This window comes from Micropterus salmoides, unplaced genomic scaffold (assembly GCF_014851395.1).
Source record: "Micropterus salmoides isolate LMB-PRFRI ecotype aquatic unplaced genomic scaffold, ASM1485139v1 Ms_hic_scaffold_12, whole genome shotgun sequence".
Taxonomy (NCBI): Eukaryota; Metazoa; Chordata; class Actinopteri; order Centrarchiformes; family Centrarchidae; genus Micropterus; species Micropterus salmoides.
In genome coordinates this window covers 35,565,727-35,578,924 of record NW_024040263.1, presented here as the reverse complement: position 1 = coordinate 35,578,924, position 13,198 = coordinate 35,565,727, and the positions used below count along the sequence as shown (strand labels likewise).

Here is a 13,198-nt window from a genome sequence, read left to right as displayed (position 1 = left end):
GCTGTTTCTAAGGTTCCTGAGTTTAGAGATAAGTTGGTGCCAGTTGAGGGCAGGTCTTGGTGAATTTTGTCTCTAATAGTAAGAATTTTATCATTAAAGAAGCTCATGAAGTCGTAACTACTGAGAGCTATGGGAATACTTGGCTCAATAGAGCTGTGACTCTCTGTCAGCCTGGCTACAGTGCTGAAAAGAAACCTGGGGTTGTTCCTATTTTCCTCTATTAATGACGAGTAGTACGCTGCTCTGGCATTACGGAGGGCCTTCCTATAAGTTTTAAGACTATCTTGCCAAATTAAACGACAATTTTCCACTTTGGTGGAACGCCAATTCCTTTCAAGTTTCCGCGATATTTGCTTTAATTTGCGAGTTTCAGTATTATACCATGGAGCTAACCGTCTTTGTTTTAGTATTTTCTTTTTTAGAGGGGCTACAGAGTCCAGTGTCATTCGCAGCGAGCCTGCAGCACTATCAACAAGATGATCGATTTGGGACTGACTGAAATTAGCATAGGAGTCCTCTGTTACTTTGTGACTAGATAATGTATTTAGAGCTGATGGAATCGCGTTCCTTAAATTTAGCTTCAGCACTATCAGACAGACATCTTGTATAGAAAGTTTTGCCCAATGGCGAGTAGTTCAGCAATACAAACTCAAAAGTTATCAAACAGTGGTCGGATAAAGAGGGATTCTGTGGGAACACCACTAAATGTTCAATTTCAATACCATACACCAAAACAAGGTCGAGGGTGTGGTTAAAACAGTGAGTCGGTTCATGAACACTCTGAGAGAAGCCGATGGAATCTAACAGAGAGATAAACGCAGTACTGAAGCTGTCATTCTCAACATCCACATGAATATTAAAATCCCCTACAATAATAACTTTGTCTATTTTAAGGACTAAAGTTGACAAAAACTCTGCAAATTCAGATAAGAATTCAGAGTACGGGCCAGATGCTCGGTACACTATAACAAAAAGAAGTGGTTGCAGTGATTTCCAACTTGGGTGCGAAAGACTAAGAACAAGGTTTTCAAATGAGTTATAGTTTAATTTAGGTTTAGAGCTGATTAGTAGGCTAGAGTGGAAGATAGCTGCAACTCCACCTCCTCAGCCTGTGCCTCGAGGAATGTGAGTATTAATATGACTGGGAGGGGTGGATTCATTTAGGCTAACATATTCTCCATCACCCAGCCAGGTTTCAGTAAGACCAAATAAATCAATATCATAATCTGATATTAGTTCATTTACTAGTACACCTTTAGAAGAGAGAGATCTGATGTTTAAGAGTCCACATTTAACTCTCCTATTTGTTTGCACTATTGCTCTTGTGGTTTTAATTTTTATGAGGTTTTTATGCACAGCTCCTCTTCTGTTTACCTTTTTAAATAATTTCGATGGTCGGGAGGCAGACACCGTCACTATAGGATTTTCACTAAGTAACTCCTGAAATGGAGGAGCAGAGAAGTGTGTTAAACTGCGACTCTGCCTCCTGGTCTCAACTCTGGGTTGTCATGGATTTGGTCCACTAATAAACTTGGCCAGATTTCTAGAAATGAGAGCTGCTCCTTCCCAAGTGGGATGGATGCCGTCTCTCCGGATCAGACCAGGTCTTCCCCAGAAAGTTTGCCAATGATCTACAAAGCCCACATCGTTTAATGATGCAGCTGTTGTACATATCCAGTGGTGTGTAGCTCAGCTGACAGAGTCCAGGTTCTGCTCCAGGTTTCTGCCTGTTAAAGGGAGCTGTTCCGGCCTCCTTGGCCCGGTTCTGCTCACGGTGGGAACTGTTGTAAGTAATATTACACAGAGAATGATGTGGACCTGCTCTGAAAGGAACGTGACACGAGATAACTTTGTTATATAAATGGGTTTTTATGTTTTCTTGGAGAAGCTTCTTCTTCTTCGCTGTTCTTTTCACCGGCAGATGGAAAGTTTGGAGCAGAAGAGGTTCGATGAAAAAAACAGAACACAGTTTAACTTTTCTGAACCAACAGACAGATGGTGCCTGTACTGTTGGCTCACAGAGTTTCTGACCCGATCGGACTGAGGAACCGAACCCTCCGCCAGACTTCAAAGCAGTGGTCGGCAATAGGTGGCCAGATTACTTTGATAGCAGAAAAATAAAAAATAAATAAATTGATAGCGGCTGGTGCATGACAGCTACAGTTACTCACATAATCACTAATCAGTGATTGTGCCTCCAAAATAAAAGCGTGAGAATGTTTTTTGCAGCAATGCTTCATGTTGAGGTGATTGAGAGCTTTTACTTTGAAAGGTTCTGAAGGACGTTCGAAAGAGTCTCTGGCTTTCTTGACAAACCTCTGAAAAAGTAAAGGTCTGATTGGATTCCCCTGAATTTCCTCAGTGAAATGAAAAATAGTGTCCACAGGTTTATGAATGCGGATCAAACGCCGGGACATGCACAGCACTGCAGCACATATTTAAAAAATGTGCAAAAGTGTCCTAATAGGCTGATCAATTTGTTTAACAGAGAAAAAAAAGTCTGCCAGATTTTGGGATCGATTATGGAACTCCTCCAACGGGAGTCCTGCACTTGACCCACTGAGCTGGACGTGCAGATGAGCATCCAAGAATGGGAAATAATTTGATGAAGTAATGTTCTGGCCCGCCATGTAGCCTAATGGCTGGAAAAAATGTGGCCCGATGTCAGCGTTATTTGCCGACCCCTGCACTAAAGGATCCAAAAAACAAACTGTTTCCCTTCCTGCGGCTTTGAAAGCCTCCAGCATCTGATCTCTGTTCAGTAATGAGGGGTCATTCTGAGGCGGCCATCTTTAAATCTTCAGCCGTCCCTGTCGCCATGACGACACCCACACTGCCTTCATGTCTCTGCTCGTTAGGGCCCGGGCTCGTTAAGGCGATGTCGGTGAGACCCGAGGGTGTCTAGTTGTCGTCAGCGAGCTTTAATGAGCGGTGGAACGGCGGCCGCTCGGCCTCATTACACCTCACTGCAATGCCGAAGGTGACCGGGGGCGACCCCCAGACCCCCCGCCAGTCTGATATAATCCCCCCCCCCTGTGGAGAGAGGAGGCCGAGGCAGACCGCAGCCTGACTCCCTGCAGACATATAATGAGTGAAACTACAGTCAGTTCACACACATCTCAAGCACCGCCCCCTCACTGCAGGTCACCTGACAGTGTGTTTTCACTGTCCCAGCATGCACTGGGATGGAGGCTGCATATGGACACTGATCGTGTTGTTTTGTCTTTCAGTCACTGGCCCACTGACTGAGTCCCAGATTGCCTACGTCCTGCGGGAAACACTGCAGGTAACGTCCAATCAGACAGTAGGCTGAGGTCACTGTTACCTGCCTGTTACCTGCCTGTTACCTGCATGTTACCTGCATGTTACCGGCCTGTTACTGGCCTGTTACCGGCCTGTTACCTGCCTGTTACCGGCCTGTTACCGGCCTGTTACCGGCCTGTTACCTGCCTGTTACCTGCCTGTTACCGGCCTGTTACCTGCCTGTTACCTGCCTGTTACCTGCATGTTACCTTCCTGTTACCAGTATGTTACCTGCCTGTTACCGGCCTGTTACCTGCCTGTTACCTGCCTGTTACCTGCATGTTACCTTCCTGTTACCAGTATGTTACCTGCATGTTACCGGCCTGTTACCGGCCTGTTACCGGCCTGTTACCTGCCTGTTACCTGCCTGTTACCTGCATGTTACCTTCCTGTTACCAGTATGTTATCTGCCTGTTACCTGCCTGTTACCGGCCTGTTACCTGCCTGTTACCTGCATGTTACCGGCCTGTTACTGGCCTGTTACCGGCCTGTTACCGGCCTGTTACCGGCCTGTTACCGGCCTGTTACCGGCCTGTTACCTGCCTGTTACCTGCCTGTTACCGGCCTGTTACCTGCCTGTTATCTGCCTGTTACCTGCATGTTACCTTCCTGTTACCAGTATGTTACCTGCATGTTACCTTCCTGTTACCAGTATGTTACCTGCCTGTTACCGGCCTGTTACCTGCCTGTTACCTGCCTGTTACCTGCATGTTACCTTCCTGTTACCAGTATGTTACCTGCATGTTACCGGCCTGTTACCGGCCTGTTACCGGCCTGTTACCTGCCTGTTACCTGCCTGTTACCTGCATGTTACCTTCCTGTTACCAGTATGTTATCTGCCTGTTACCTGCCTGTTACCTGCATGTTACCTGCCTGTTACCTGCCTGTTACCTGCATGTTACCTGCCTGTTACCAGTATGAAGTAACACCGTCTGTTTGTGTTCTGCAGGGCCTCTTCTACCTGCACAGCAAAGGGAAGATGCACAGAGACATCAAGGTGAGCTGCAGTGTGTTATTAATGATTATTATTAATTATCACAGTGTGAATCACCAGTCAGGTGCATTAAGTGTGAGCCTGAGTGGGCGGAGCTACAGCGGCGAGCTAACAGTTTGTGTTGCATCTGCAGGGAGCGAATGTCCTGCTGACTGATAACGGATACGTCAAACTGGTGAGTCTCACGCACCTGGGAGGTCTGTGATGTCATGAGCAGACTCCGCCCACTGATCAGGTAGAGAGGCGGGTCTTGTGATATGTCATATGTCATATGTCACACTGAGTCAATCAGCCTGTCTGAGACAGCAGACTTCCTTTTCTGAATTAAACCATTAAAATAATTCAGACTTACGTCACTCCTCAGTGTCTCGTGCTCGTCGTTGGTTCATGCAGTTTATATTTCCACTGTGTGGTGATGTCACAGCCTGTCAGCCATATGAAGTATTACGATGCGGTCATACACAGTTAATGTGTGCTCAGAAGATGGCTGGTTTGACCTTTCACCCCTGGCTCTGTGTGTGTGTTGGCAGCGGACTTCGGCGTGTCGGCTCAGATCACTATGACCATCGCTAAGAGGAAATCCTTCATCGGGACGCCGTACTGGTACGACATTGTTCCCCCTTCTATTGGTGGTCTCTATGGTGACGCTGAGGTCAGCAGCCTGCAGCCGCCGTCTTGTCTCCCAGGACGATGATGACGATGATGATGATGATGAGGCTGCAGCTTCATGTTTCTCTGTTGTGTCTCGACTTCCTGATGTATTTATCCAGTCAGCTTGTCGGGTTCTGTGATTGGCCGAATCTAAGCCAATGGGTGTGTGTTGTTGCAGGATGGCTCCGGAGGTGGCGGCGGTGGAGAGGAAGGGTGGATACAACCAGCTGTGTGACATCTGGGCCGTCGGCATCACCGCCATCGAACTAGCCGAGCTGCAGCCGCCCATGTTCGACCTCCACCCCATGAGGTTTGTAGTTTCCACACCAGAGAACAGAAGAATTTATCAACGTGGTGTGCAAACACAAAACTCAAGAGTAACAACACACATTAGAATAAAATGACCATATAATGCAACAACAAGCAGCAGATCATCCACGAGCACATGACTGTTCTATCTGTTCGTGTGCCTTACCAAGGATAAATAACCAATCACGATGTTTGTTTACAATAACTCGCAAGTAGAAAGCCTCTTTGTTACGTACAATTTAACGCCAGCAACGTGTTGAATGTTTTATGTTTTCAATACATTACATACGGTGGATATAGGTGCTGGTCATATAATTAGAATATCATCAAAGTTGATTTATTTCAGTAATTCCATTCAAAAAGTGAAACTTGTATAATGTATACATTCATTCCACACAGACTGATATATTTCAAGTGTCCATTCCTTTTAATTTTGATGATTATAACTGACAACTAATGAAAACCCCAAAATCAGTATCTCAGAAAATTAGAATATTGTGAAAAGGTTCTATATTGAAGACACCTGGTGCCACACTCTAATCAGCTAATTAACTCAAAACACCTGCAAAGGCCTTTAAATGGTCTCTCAGTCTCGTTCTGTAGGCTACACAATCATGGGGAAGACTGCTGACTTGACAGCTGTCCAAAAGACGACCATCGACACCTTGCACAAGGAGGGCAAGACACAAAAGGTCATTGCTAAAGAGGCTGGCTGTTCACAGAGCTCTGTGTCCAAGCACATTAATAGAGAGGTGAAGGGAAGGAAAAGATGTGGTAGAAAAAAGTGTACAAGCAATAGGGATAACCGCACCCTGGAGAGGATTGTGAAACAAAACCCATTCAAAAATATATGCATGCAAGACATGGGTTTCAGCTGTCGCTTTCCTTGTGTCAAGCCACTCCTGAACAAGACACAGCGTCAGAAGCGTCTCGCCTGGGCTAAAGACAAAAAGGACTGGACTGCTGCTGAGTGGTCCAAAGTTATGTTCTCTGATGAAAGTAAATTTTGCATTTCCTTTGGAAATCAAGGTCCCAGAGTCTGGAGGAAGAGAGGAGAGGCACAGAATCCACGTTTCTTGAAGTCCAGTGTAAAGTTTCCACAGTCAGTGATGGTTTGGGTGCCATGTCATCTGCTGGTGTTGGTCCACTGTGTTTTCTGAGGTCCAAGGTCAACACAGCCGTCTACCAGGAAGTTTTAGAGCACTTCATGCTTCCTGCTGCTGACCAACTTTATGGAGATGCAGATTTCATTTTCCAACAGGACTTGGCACCTGCACACAGTGCCAAAGCTACCAGTACCTGGTTTAAGGACCATGGTATCCCTGTTCTTAATTGGCCAGCAAACTGGCCTGACCTTAACCCTATAGAAAATCTATGGGGTATTGTGAAGAGGAAGATGCGATACGCCAGACCCAACAATGCAGAAGAGCTGAAGGCCACTATCAGAGCAACCTGGGCTCTCATAACACCTGAGCAGTGCCACAGACTGATGGACTCCATGCCACGCCGCATCGCTGCAGTAATTCAGACAAAAGGAGCCCCAACTTAGTAATGAGTGCTGCACATGCTCATACTTTTCATGTTCATACTTTTCATTTGGCCAACATTTCTAAAAATCCTTTTTTTGTATTGGTCTTAAGTAATATTCAAATTTTCTGAGATACTGAATTTGGGATTTTCATTAGTTGTCAGTTTTAATCATCACAATTAAATGAAATAAACATTTGAAATATATCAGTCTGTGTGTAATGAATGAATATAATATCCAAGTTTCACTTTTTGAATGGAATTACTGAAATAAATCAACTTTCTGATGATATTCTAATTATATGACCAGCATCTGTAGGTGTTGCTGCAGTAAACAGCAGATGAGATGAAATTTAAAGAGCTCCAGTTTGTCACTAAGATGATGACTGATGATCTGTTTCCCTCTCAGAGCTCTGCTTCTGATGACCAAAAGTAACTTTCAGTCGCCCAAACTGAAAGACAAGGTGAAGTGGTGAGTATCTCTCAATTCAATTCAATTCAAATTAGCTTTATTGGCATGAATGTAATAACATTGCCAAAGTATCATATATACACAACATAAGAACAATCAGCCCCATACATTTCATTAAACAATTAAAGCGTAAAGTAATCAAAGTGTATGTGTGTTTGTGTTTAAAAAAATATATATATATAAAAAATTTAAATAAATCAAATGGTAAGTGTGTGTGTGTGCATGCTAAAAAATATATAAAAAATAAAATAAATAAATGAAACAGTAACGTGTGTGTGTATATTAATAGACAAAAAACCCTTTTTTTAAAGAATTAATTGATTAAAAAAATAATAGTGTCAAATGTAAAAACAAACAATTACTAAAATATCAAACGATCAAAATAATAATAATTTGAAAATCTGTCCAATTATTTATCAGTCTGAGGTTCTACTGGTTGTCTTCACTTCATGGCATGAGGAGACATATTTTGCAGCAATTATTTCACATTTGGGCATTTCTCCCAGTAAATAGGGGAGTTTCTGTGTGTCTGATATGAATTTGAATTCGGGGTATATTTGGGAAATGTTTGCAAAGTGTTTTTGTCTTTGTGTTTTATATTAAGGACATGAGGTTAGAAAGTGCAGCTCTATTTCTACCTGTCCTCTGTGTCTCTACCTGTCCCCCGAGTCTCTACCTGTCCCCTGTCTCTACCTGTCCCCTGTCACACTGAGAGCAGAGTCTCTCCTCTTGTGGTAGCCAGCTCTGTCTGTGTCGACCCTTTTCTATGGCCAGGCTGTGTTCACTCAGTCTGTACGTTGTCAACATTTTTCTTAGTTTGGGACATGTGTGTTCCTCTCCCTCTCTCTCTCTCTCTGTTCCTCTCTGTCTGTGTTCCTCTCTCTCTCTCCCTCTGTCTCTCTGTGTTCCTCTCTCTCTGTGTTCCTCTCTGTCTGTGTTCCTCTCTGTGTTCCTCTCTCTCTCTGTGTTCCTCTCTCTCTGTGTTCCTCTCTGTCTGTGTTCCTCTCTGTGTTCCTCTCTCTCTCTCCCTCTGTCTCTCTGTGTTCCTCTCTGTGTTCCTCTCTCTCTCTCCCTCTGTCTCTCTGTGTTCCTCTCTCTGTGTTCCTCTCTCTCTCTCCCTCTGTCTCTCTGTGTTCCTCTCTGTCTGTGTTCCTCTCTCTCTCTCCCTCTGTCTCTCTGTGTTCCTCTCTGTCTGTGTTCCTCTCTCTCTCTCCCTCTGTCTCTCTGTGTTCCTCTCTCTCTGTGTTCCTCTCTGTCTGTGTTCCTCTCTCTCTCTCCCTCTGTCTCTCTGTGTTCCTCTCTGTCTGTGTTCCTCTCTCTCTCTCCCTCTGTCTCTCTGTGTTCCTCTCTGTCTGTGTTCCTCTCTCTCTCTCCCTCTGTCTCTCTGTGTTCCTCTCTCTGTCTCCCTCTGTCTCTCTGTGTTCCTCTCTGTCTGTGTTCCTCTCTCTCTCTCCCTCTGTCTCTCTGTGTTCCTCTCTGTCTGTGTTCCTCTCTCTCTGTGTTCCTCTCTCTCTCTCTGTGTTCCTCTCTGTCTCTCTGTGTTCCTCTCTGTCTGTGTTCCTCTCTCTCTCCCTCTCTCTCTCTCTGTGTTCCTCTCTCTCTCTCTCTCCCTCTCTCTCTCTGTCTCTCTCTCTCTCTGTTCCTCTCTCTCTCTCTGTTCCCCTCTCTCTCTCTCTGTGTTCCTCTCTGTCTCTCTGTGTTCCTCTCTGTCTGTGTTCCTCTCTCTCTCCCTCTCTCTCTCTCTGTGTGTTCCTCTCTCTCTCTCTCCTCTCTCTCTCTCTCTCTCTCTCTGTTCCTTCTCTCTCTCTCTGTTCCTCTCTCTCTCTCTCTCTCTGTTCCTCTCTCTCTCTCTGTTCCTCTCTCTCTCTCTGTTTCTCTCTCTCTGTTCCTTTCTCTCTCTCTCTGTTCCTCTCTCTCTCTGTTCCTCTCTCTCTCTCTGTTCCTCTCTCTCTGTTCCTCTCTCTCTGTTTCTCTCTCTCTGTTCCTTTCTCTCTCTCTCTGTTCCTCTCTCTCTCTCTCTCTGTTCCCCTCTCTCTCTCTCTCTCTCTCTGTTCCTCTCTCTCTCTCTGTTCCTCTCTCTCTCTCTGTTTCTCTCTCTCTGTTCCTTTCTCTCTCTCTCGTTCCTCTCTCTCTCTCTCTCTGTTCCTCTCTCTCTCTCTGTTCCTCTCTCTCTCTCTGTTCCTCTCTCTCTGTTTCTCTCTCTGTTTCTCTCTCTCTGTTTCTCTCTCTCTGTTCCTCTCTCTCTGTTCCTCTCTCTCTGTTCCTCTCTCTTTCTCTGTTTCTCTCTCTCTGTTTCTCTCTCTCTCTGTTCCTCTCTCTCTCTGTTCCTCTCTCTCTCTCTGTTCCTCTCTCTCTCTCTCTGGTCCTCTCTCTCTCTCTCTCTCTGTTCCTCTCTCTCTCTCTGTTCCTCTCTCTCTCTCTGTTCCTCTCTCTCTCTCTCTCTGTTCCTCTCTCTCTCTCTCTCTGTTCCCCTCTCTCTCTCTCTCTCTGTTCCTCTCTCTCTCTGTTCCTCTCTCTCTCTCTCTGGTCCTCTCTCTCTCTCTCTCTCTGGTCCTCTCTCTCTCTCTCTCTGGTCCTCTCTCTCTCTCTCTCTTTCTCTGTTCCTCTCTCTCTCTCTCTCTCTGTTCCTCTCTCTCTCTCTCTCTCTCTCTGTTCCTTTCTCTCTCTCTCTCTCTCTCTCTCTCTCTCTCTCTCTCTCTCTCTCTCTGTTCCTTTCTCTCCCTCTCTCTCCCTCTCAGCATGGAATCAGTGAAATAATATGTATGAGGACAATCAAGAAGCTGCTGAATTATTAACATCAGCCAGCCAGGTGCTGTTAATGCTAATAAGAAGAATATTCTCTTTGAATGTCAGCCGGAGCTCAAGCAGAGCAGCGACGTGAGCAGCAGACTGATGGTGAATTTAGACAAACTGGAACTTTACATCCCAGTAGAGTCAGCATAAAATCCAAACAACATCACTGGAACAGTTAATATCACCACAGGAACAGTTAAATCACCACAGGAACAGTAAATCTCAACACAGGAACAGTTAAATCACCACAGGAACAGTAAATCTCAACACAGGAACAGTTAATATCACCACAGGAACAGTTAAATCACCACTGGAACAGTAAATCTCACCACAGGAACAGTTAAATCACCACTGGAACAGTAAATCTCACCACAGGAACAGTTAAATCACCACTGGAACAGTTAAATCACCACAGGAACAGTTAAATCACCACTGGAACAGTAAATCTCACCACTGGAATAGTTAAATCACCACTGGAACAGTAAATTTCACCACAGGAACAGTTTATATCACCACTGGAACAGTTTATATCACCACCGGAACAGTAAATTTCACCACAGGAACAGTTTATATCACCACTGGAACAGTTAAATCACCACTGGAACAGTTAAATCACCACTGGAACAGTAAATTTCACCACAGGAACAGTTTATATCACCACTGGAACAGTTAATATCACCACTGGAACAGTAAATTTCACCACTGGAACAGTTAATATCACCACTGGAACAGTTAAATCACCACTGGAACAGTAAATTTCACCACTGGAACAGTTAATATCACCACTGGAACAGTTAATATCACCACTGGAACAGTAAATCTCACCACTGGAACAGTAAATCTCACCACAGGAACAGTAAATCTCACCACAGGAACAGTTTATATCACCACTGGAACAGTTAATATCACCACTGGAACAGTAAATCTCACCACAGGAACAGTAAATCTCACCACAGGAACAGTAAATCTCACCACAGGAACAGTTTATATCACCACTGGAACAGTTAATATCAACACTTGAACAGCTGATCTCGCCACTGGAACAATAAAGCATCGCTGGAACAGTAAAACGTCATTTGCATTCTTAAAGATTCTGAAACACTTTTTTACTTTGTCCACATTTCCCAGCATGCATCTCTGCGCACTCGACAGTGTAGGACACTGGAGCAGCTCCCCGTGGTATGCCTTGTTGGTTGTTTTCACAAAAACGTAACGGTGTGCTACATCATGCTCGACTTCACTGTTGGTATCGGTTATCACCTCTTTTCTAGCTGATGTCAATGTGCTTGTTAGAGTCTGGTGTTTATTTTTTCTCACTACCACTAGTTGATAAATATAAAATATATAACCCGAGTATTATCAGTGAGGTATTTAGTGTTCAATCTGTGTGTTTTTATCTCTGCAGGACTGGAAACTTCCATCAGTTTGTAAAAATTGCTCTGACCAAAAACCCCAAGAAACGACCGACAGCTGACAAACTCCTGCAGGTAGTAAAACGGTGCTGTGACGATGCAGTAGAGTCTCAGAATACGTTTCTAAACCTGTCATGGTCAAACTGCACGGCCACAAACAAAGCTGTGTCCCCTACTTCCTGAATAAACCAGATTTCCACTTGACATCAGCATTATGTGTTGATGAAGGATGCAGATTAAAGGGACATGATGATGTTTTTTGTCCTCCCCCAGCATCCGTTTGTCTCTCAGCCTCTCAGTCGGACTCTGGTCATCGAGCTGCTGGATAAAGTCAGTAACCCGGACCAGACTTCCTACCAGGACCACCTGGACGATGACGAGGCCGATACAGAGGTGGGGGGGGGGGGGCAAAGGACTCTTAACGTCTGCAATATCGTCAGATATTTGTTGGTCTCTCACAGTAAATGTTCTGGTGAAGTCGGTTAAAGACAGGTAAAGGTCAGTGTTCAGAGTCACTGCAGCTCAGCAGTGTGAGCTTCGTGTCATTCACTACATTCAGACAGCTGCTTTTCCTGTTGTCAGCTCTGTGGAGGGAGAAATGGTTCTAACATTCTGACTAACTTGTATTTGACTAGCAGAGTAAACAGACAGACCTAAAACAAAATACATTAGTGCGTCTCTTGTGAGAGGCATTTTAAAACCCGATTGGTCCAAATCTGAGCAGCAGAGGGGGAAATTTCCTGACTAACCCTGAAGACACGTTTAATAACATGTGTGCTCATTATTCTTACATTAGACTTGTAATCACCAATAGTCAGTCAGTTCAGTGTCGACAATATTCTTTTTTAATATCCTCAGTGGATCCTCAAACCTTATTGGTGAACACTGATTTGATCTTTAATCACCACAGAGCCTCTGGTCACATCCGGGTCACATCCGCGATAGTCACATTGCAGAATGTGTAGTGTCACAGAAAGCAATTCACTCAAACACGTCATGTGTTTTGCTGCTTGATACAAAAGGAAAACTTTTCCAAAACCAATCTCCAAGAGAAGTCTGCATGGTGTCACATCATTTAGTCCAGTGCAGTAAGTGATTCTGGAGAAATCACGCCACGATACTGAGCATACAACGACAGCAAGTAAGTTGTAAGTTGTGTTTAGCTAACCTCGGCTACAATTGCTGCTGCAAAGCTATCATGAAGCTATCGTGAAGCTAACACGCAGGGAGGCCGGCACAGCGGCTCCAGACAGCTCTCCATCACAACAGTGTTGGTGAAGTAGGGAGGAAGCTGAATGTCCGTGGGCGAGTCATTAAACGTTAATGAACAGTGCTGTTGTTGTTTCCTGTGTACAGAGCACAAACAGTTCCCAGCATGCTCTGCACCATCTGCTGAACTTCACTGGATCTTTTCATATTGCAATGAAATATTAATTCCCGTTCATGTTCCTTCCTGTTCCTTCCTGTGCCTTCGTGTTATGTCACGTTCCTTCATGTTCCTTCCTGTTCATGTTCCTTCCTGTTCTGTCACGTTCCTTCCCGTTCATGTTCTTTCACATTCCTTCCTATTCATGTTCCTTCATGTTCTGTCACGTTCCTTCATGTTCCTTCCCATTCATGTTCCTTCGTGTTCTGTCACGTTCCTTCCCATTCCTTCCCGTTCATGTTCCTTCGTGTTCTGTCACATTACATCATGTTCCTTCGTGTTCTGTCACGTTCCTTCCCGTTCCTTACTGT

At 44.7% G+C, this 13,198-nt stretch overlaps 1 protein-coding gene across 4 annotated transcripts in view; it reads left to right on the top strand.

Moving 5' to 3' along the window:
• The window catches only part of LOC119899874 (mitogen-activated protein kinase kinase kinase kinase 3-like), a 51,315-nt gene that overhangs the window by 18,895 nt on the left and 19,222 nt on the right, over positions 1 to 13,198 (top strand). For 2 of the 4 annotated variants that reach the window (XM_038714687.1, XM_038714689.1), the window contains exons 5-13: positions 3,231 to 3,286; positions 4,253 to 4,300; positions 4,431 to 4,472; positions 4,827 to 4,900; positions 5,127 to 5,258; positions 7,194 to 7,256; positions 11,178 to 11,228; positions 11,455 to 11,536; positions 11,735 to 11,854. In XM_038714687.1, coding sequence (XP_038570615.1) covers positions 3,231 to 3,286; positions 4,253 to 4,300; positions 4,431 to 4,472; positions 4,827 to 4,900; positions 5,127 to 5,258; positions 7,194 to 7,256; positions 11,178 to 11,228; positions 11,455 to 11,536; positions 11,735 to 11,854 — 668 coding nt within the window. Of the gene's footprint in view, positions 1 to 3,230; positions 3,287 to 4,252; positions 4,301 to 4,430; positions 4,473 to 4,826; positions 4,901 to 5,126; positions 5,259 to 7,193; positions 7,257 to 11,177; positions 11,229 to 11,454; positions 11,537 to 11,734; positions 11,855 to 13,198 lie in introns of those variants that run through there. The other 2 variants (XM_038714690.1, XM_038714688.1) reach the window with 2 other exon arrangements.